This window comes from Elephantulus edwardii, unplaced genomic scaffold, assembly GCF_000299155.1.
Source record: "Elephantulus edwardii isolate Elephantulus edwardi_28Jun2011 unplaced genomic scaffold, EleEdw1.0 scaffold00094, whole genome shotgun sequence".
NCBI classification, from domain to species: Eukaryota; Metazoa; Chordata; class Mammalia; order Macroscelidea; family Macroscelididae; genus Elephantulus; species Elephantulus edwardii.
The window spans coordinates 7,480,137-7,486,698 of NW_006399844.1; the positions used below are offsets into that span (position 1 = coordinate 7,480,137).

The 6,562-nt window shown below is 45.7% G+C and overlaps 1 protein-coding gene across 1 annotated transcript in view; it reads right to left on the reverse strand.

The window, feature by feature from the left end:
- Positions 1 to 666: 666 nt before the first annotated feature.
- Positions 667 to 6,562, reverse strand: part of PIGS (phosphatidylinositol glycan anchor biosynthesis, class S) — a 15,193-nt gene continuing 9,297 nt past the window's right edge. The window contains exons 8-12 of the mRNA XM_006890955.1: positions 6,158 to 6,272; positions 4,441 to 4,586; positions 3,175 to 3,275; positions 1,225 to 1,435; positions 667 to 942 (exon numbers count right to left, since the gene is read on the reverse strand). Coding sequence (XP_006891017.1) covers positions 667 to 942; positions 1,225 to 1,435; positions 3,175 to 3,275; positions 4,441 to 4,586; positions 6,158 to 6,272 — 849 coding nt within the window. The remainder of the gene's footprint in view (positions 943 to 1,224; positions 1,436 to 3,174; positions 3,276 to 4,440; positions 4,587 to 6,157; positions 6,273 to 6,562) is intronic.

Here is a 6,562-nt window from a genome sequence, read left to right on the forward strand (position 1 = left end):
CTTGCTAAGGGAGGTTTCAGTAGTGCTACTTTCTAAATGAGGAAGCTCACCAGAGGATGAGTGCAGAACAAGGAAGGAATTCAGGCCTGTTTGATTCAAAATTCGGAAATTGCTCCCAAGCCTCTGTCACACAAGGCAGCGCCAGGTCTGGAGCTCCTGCCTGGCTGGACCCAATAGAAGCAGCCAGCCACTGGGGAGAGGAGTAAGGGAGGAGCCTCAGAGATGACCTGTGCGTGGTGCTGGGGCTCTCCCAGAGGGGTTAAAAATTTTGGGGAACTGGTAACAGAGGGATCCAGCCAGAGCTTTCCCTAAAACTGCTATCTTGGCCACCAGCTATGCTGAGAACCAGGATGGATGTATAAGCTGACCCTGCCCCAGAGGGAGATAGTCAGGGGCCTTCAAGGTCAAGCCAAATAAGGAGATCTAGATGATGCCACTTTTTGAGGCTCCTGCAGCTGTGAGGAAGGGGGAGCAGGGAGGCCTGTGCCAGGGGAATGACTGGGAGGAGAAGATGAACCTATTTGGAGTGCTGTACTTTGGTTACTGGAAAGACAACAAATGAGACTGGAAACAAGTCATTCCCAGCAGGCTTCATTTATGTGCCTCTCGCGCTAATGCTTCCCATCCTGGCCTGAAAGAAGTGTCTCTGATGAAATGCTGCCCTGCTCAGTCCATCTTCTCAGGCTTCTTCCAGGATTTGCGGGTCTCCAGAAAGATCTTGACCAGGGACAGGATGATGGGCACAGCCATAGGCAGGAAGAGTGGGATATAGATGGCAAACTTCTGGTCATCAGGAAAATAGAGGAGATGGAGGAGTGAGGGATCAAAAAAGGCACGTTCTGAAGATGTCACGGCTTCCTGGCTGGCAAGGAAGGCAGAGGCTAGGTGCCCCGTGGCCAACTCTTCTGCTGCCTTTTCAACTGCAGCTACTGCCCGATATACCTAGGATGGCGGAGAGGGTTAAAATAAGTCCTCCACATGCATGTGCCTTCTGCCAACCAGGGAATCTGCCTGGACTGAAGTCAGCATAAAAGGGCTATGAGGTATTTTCTTAGGGACTGCTTAAAACTACACACTTCCCATCTGGCCTCCTGGGCTGGCACTGCCCTCTAGGGGAAGTTTGGGGAACTTAAAGATGGCATGCACACAAGCTCTCTATATCCCAGCTGTCTTTCTCTGGTCTCACTCACACTGCAGCCCAGAATCTGATCTCTGTCCACGCACCTCAGACGCCACATCATCCTTGATGACAATGTTGCTGATCTTGCCTAGAAGTTGGGCCAGTGATGTGAGTGTGGTGGTGGCCGTGGCCAGGTTCTCCACTGACCGAGCCCAGAGCAGTCGGTCCAGTTCCCACACCATTAGTCCTTCTCTGTTAGGTTCCGAAAGCAGGCACTTTGGAGGCACCTGGGGCTGAGCAATTCCAAAGAGCAGGCTGTAGGAGCAATCACGTAAGATCAGTGTGACTGAGACCAGAAGGTGGGAGAAGACAGCCAAGGTTCCTGGACTATCTGCCCTGAGTCAATGATTTCAATCACCCAGAGCCACAGGGGTACAGGGAAGTCTCTCAACATCTTAAAGAGTGACCAGCAGCACCATGCAATCCAGAGCCCCAAACTCCGCTTCCTCCAGAGTATTTACACTTTCACCTGTTTTTATATTAAATGCCCAAGATCTTGCTTGAAGGAAGGTTCCATGGCTAAAAAACTTTTGATAACACCAATCATTATTGAATTGTGTCATCAAAAATATGTGTTAACTTGGCTAGGCTTGATTCCTTCCCACTAGTGTGTGGCTGTCCTCCACTTTTTAATCTGATGTAATTATCCTCTGTTTTGTAACTTGCTGTGAATCTTGACCTCATGTTTTAACAAGGTAAGATTATGTTAATTAGTACTAAGTTATGTTTGCTATATTAATGAAGCAGGGTTAAAATTGTATACACCACCCTGACTCAGGTCACAGCCCTAATTGCATTTTAGGGGAATTTTCCTGGGATGTGGCCTGCAACAGCTTTTATCTTTTTATAAAAAAAATTTTATTATTGTTTGTGTGTGTGTCGTCAAACTGGATCTGACTGGTACTGGAGGAGATTGTTCCTCCTTCTCCAGCAAAGGATCTGGTGGATTTGAACCTCATGCCTCTGGGACTGCAGTGCAGCTTCCTGCCACTAGGCCACCAGAGCTTCTTAACACCTTTTACCTTATAAGATATAAAAGGAAAGAGAAGCAGGAAGAGAGGGAGGGACCTCAGAATCTCCAATAAAGAAAAGCCAGGAGTAAAGTGCATCCTTTGGACTTGGGGGACCTTGACGGAGAACTTCCCAGACTGATGCCAAGGTACATGGAGATCTCTAAGGTATGCCCACAGATGTTAAAAAGAAACAAGAAGCTTTCCTCAGAACCAAAAAAGGAGAAGGCCATCCCCAGGCCTGGCATCCTAAATTCAGATTTCCAGCTTCAGCCAACACAATGGTACATGGTTCGAATCTACTAGATGCATGGTTCGAATCTACTAGATGCTTTGCTGGAGAAAGATGAGCTATCTTCTCCTACGCAATTCACTGCTTCTGAAAACCTCCTGGAGGTTCAACTCGATAGTACACAATATACTAGAAAAATAAATTTGTTTGTTAAAGCCATCCCCTTATAATATTTCTGTTATAACAGCACTAGATAATCATACATCAACTTCATTTACTCTCCTTACCCTTTTTTATCCTCTCTTTGAACAAATAAGGGGACTAGGGCTCAGAGTTAAGGGATGACCCAGAACCAACTTTAATTAAAAGGCATGTGTATACTGATGCCTCTCTAATTCTATACCCATATCAGATATTGCTAATCGGCTAGGAAAATACTCTTAGGAGCCCAAACCCATCTTCAGCATACAAAGGGCTTCACGCAGCCACAGTTAATCAATTAGCACAGAAATTAACAAGCGTTTTCTTAAATACAGATAACTGTACCTTAAGGAACTGACATTCACATCTGCTTTTTATTAAATAGATTTCGTGAGCAATCGAAAGGATGACCACTCTTGGCTTCCTGGTGGCTCGGCCCAGGTATACCTGGCAGGTAGATTTTACTCTGATTGCAATCTCCCTCTAAAGCCCAAGAGACGTGGTCAGACTCCCCGTGGCCATGTCCCCAAAACGGCACCCCCAGGACTCACCGCAACTGAGCCAGGAATACCTCCATCACGCGCACCATGTCCACCTCGACTCTGACCGGAAACCCCGAGGTGTTGTAGGCTTTGGGGTCAACATTGTACACCTGAAAGAGGGACGGAGGTAGCCACAAAACATCAGAACTTTATACAGCTCTTCCCTGGGACTCTGGAGGTGACGAGAAAATAGGAAAAGGAGTCTCTGCTATTTAGAAACAATAAATGTAATGATGGCTAATACTTTTTTAGTTAAGTGCTTGGCTGCTATCTGAAAGATCAGCACTTGATCTACCAGCAGCTCCATGGAAGAAAAGGCCTGACTATCTAGTCCCGAGAAGAACTACAGCCTACAAAACCCTATGGGGTGGGCCGGCCCACTGTGCCATATAAGATGGAATCAACTCAACAGAACATAACAACTATGGGGAATTTACACCAATTACCTCAACTATCCCCTTGAAAGACCTATAAAATTTTTTTTAAATCTCATTTTAGAAAAACTCCTTAAAGGGGTGACAAAGTTCCCAACCTTGAAAGACTCCCACAAATAGGGTCAAGATCTAAGTGTACACTATATAGTTCTAAATAAGTGCCAACTGTGTAGGGTAAAGAGAGTCCTAGCGACCATCAGCACTCATGGAAATAAGAAAGAGTGGTTCTGCCCAAGTAGCGGCCTGGGGCCTGGCACACAGCACCTCCACTGCCCTGATGCCTGCCCCTCCTACAGGCTGGGCCATGGAAGACAGCAGAAGGAACAGAAACAAGAGTTTTAAGGAGGGGAACTCTGGTGGCCTAGTGGCAAGAAGCTGCATTGCAATCCCAGAGGCATGTGGTTCAAACCCACCAGATCCTCTGCTGGAGGAGGGGCAATCTCCTCTTGTACCAATCAGATCCGATTTGACAGTACACACAAAAAAAGAATAATTTTTTATTTTATTTTATTTTATTTTATTATTTTTGTGTGTACCGTCAAATCAGATCTGACTGGTACAGGAGGAGATTGTCCCTCCTTCTCCAGCAGAGCATCTGGTGGATTTGAACCATGTACCTCTGGGATTGCAGTGCAGCTTCCTGCCACTAGGCCACATAATTTTTTTTTTAAAAAAAGTCTTATCAGATGGCAAATTAATCTTTAACATATGAGCAATGTTAGTGTACAAGGAACTATTAAACATGTTTGCAACCCAAAAAAATAAATAAATAAATAAAAAGTCTTGAGGATTCTGTATGTCCTGGAAGCCTGGACTCTGGGGCCTGCAGTGTGATTATTACCATAATGCCACCCCAGCGGGGACTGTGGAAGGCGTTGGTGGCCACTGGAGCCCCGTCCTTGTCCTGAATGTAGAGTGGGGAGTGAGCAAGTTCAGGCACGTAGAGCAGGAAGTTGAGCACGGGGTAAAGAGAAGCAGCACTGGATCCTGTAGTAGAGAAAAAAAAAGGTAGGAAGGACATCAACATACTGGGACTTGGATCTTTGATCCACTCCGGGCCTCAGTTTCCCCAAGTGATCATTTCTAGGGTATCCTCCTGTCTTGGGTTTCTGTGGTGTTAAGGGTCCCTTAACATCCTACCAAGATGTGTCACATAAATGGAACATAGTCCCAAGTTGCAAAATGCCCCTGGAATCTTTCCTCTTTTAAGAGAACCCCTTGGCTTTCTTGACCAGTGTCACACTGCAACCTTATAACAAATATAAAAATCTGTTTCATGTCAGTTCCCTGCTTAATATTTTCAAAGGCTGTCCATCAACATCAAATGCCATAACATGATCCTCTTTGTAGATTCTGGCATCTGCTGCTTGTCAAGTCAACTCCATGATTTTAGTCACATTAAACTACTCTTGAGCTCCCTCAATGACCATGCTCTTCACTCTCCTGTATCTAAGCTCCTTTTACCTGAAGCAACCTAAAATAACTCCCTTTACCTGAAACAACCTTCTATGGAGAAGGCATCTGCCCAGTGCACAGGTGTTGTCCCTCCTACACCCCCTGGTCCACAATGGTCTACTTCAGGTTCCTGAAATTCCACAATCAGGTCTATAATTCTTTGGCTTGTCTGCGGTACTGTTCTTATCCACTCCCACCCTTCCCAGGCTCTAGCCCAAAATGAAAAACGAGTAGCCTGGTCTCAATCAGCAGAACCGTCAATTCAAATTCAGTCTCCTTGTACTTTTGCTCTGGTCTGTCTTTCCAGTCACCGACTCTCCTAGATAGCTTTCCCAGATGGAAGTTCAGTCTATTTGTAAAAAGTGCTGGAAACGTTCACTAAATAGTTTAAGATATAAGGGATAAGGATATCAAGAGTTGTTGTTGTTAGGTGCCATTGAGTATGACTCATAGCGACCCTAGGATGACCAGTTCTGCACCCTGTCCTATCCATGCCATCCTCTTCATCTCTGACACACTTGAGTCCAATGATGCAGTCATTGTGTCTATGCCTCTCGCTGGGGGGTCTTCCTCTCTTTCACTGATCTTTTTTTTTTTTAATTTTTAATTTTTTTTTTATGTACCGTCAAATCAGATCTGACTGGTACAGGAGGAGACTGTCCCTCCTTCTCCAGCAGAGCATCTGGTGGATTTGAACCATGCACCTGTGGAACTGCAGTGCAGCTTCTTGCCACTAGGCCATCAGAGCTCGCCTGATCCTCCATTCTTCATCAACAAAGTATTGTGAAAAAGGGAGCTTTGGTGGCTTAGTGGTAAGGAACTGTGCTGCCAACCCAAAGGTATGCAGCTTGAATCCACCAGCTGATCTGTGCAAGAAAGATGGGCAATCTCTTCCTGTGTGATATATGTCCTCTGAAAACTCACTGGAGGGTCAGCTATGGACAAGTTCTGATTCAATGGAACATACATTATGAAAAAGGGCCCTTAAGCCTCAGTATTTCCCTGAGAGTAGGCCTGGAAATCATTGCTATATATACAAACCTTTTCCCATCCCTGGCTGGGCCCTTGGGTCTGGAAAAAGCCAAAAAATATCAGGAGCTCACCCAGCCGTGACTCCACTGGATTGATGACATGCGGGAGGCTGTGTGTAGCCAGGTAGTAGCTAGAAGAAGCTGGATCAAAGCGGGGGTTGACTCCCAGCATTGCATAGTAAAGGATCTATGGAACAAAGAGAGGGTGGGAGATTGGTATTTATATTCTACTGTATATGTAGCTGTTCTTCTGTGCGGTCGAGTCTGAACCAATTTACAGCTGACATTCCAGTGGGTTTTCAGAAGCTACAGATCATATAGGAGGAGACAGGCCTTCTTTCTCCCATGAAGCACCTGTGGTTTCAAGCCACCTGCTTTGGATTGGCAACACAACTGCTTACCAACTAGGCTGCTAGAGTTCCCTTCCATTATATAGACAGAAGACATATCCCACCCAAGCCTCTATTATTATGTATA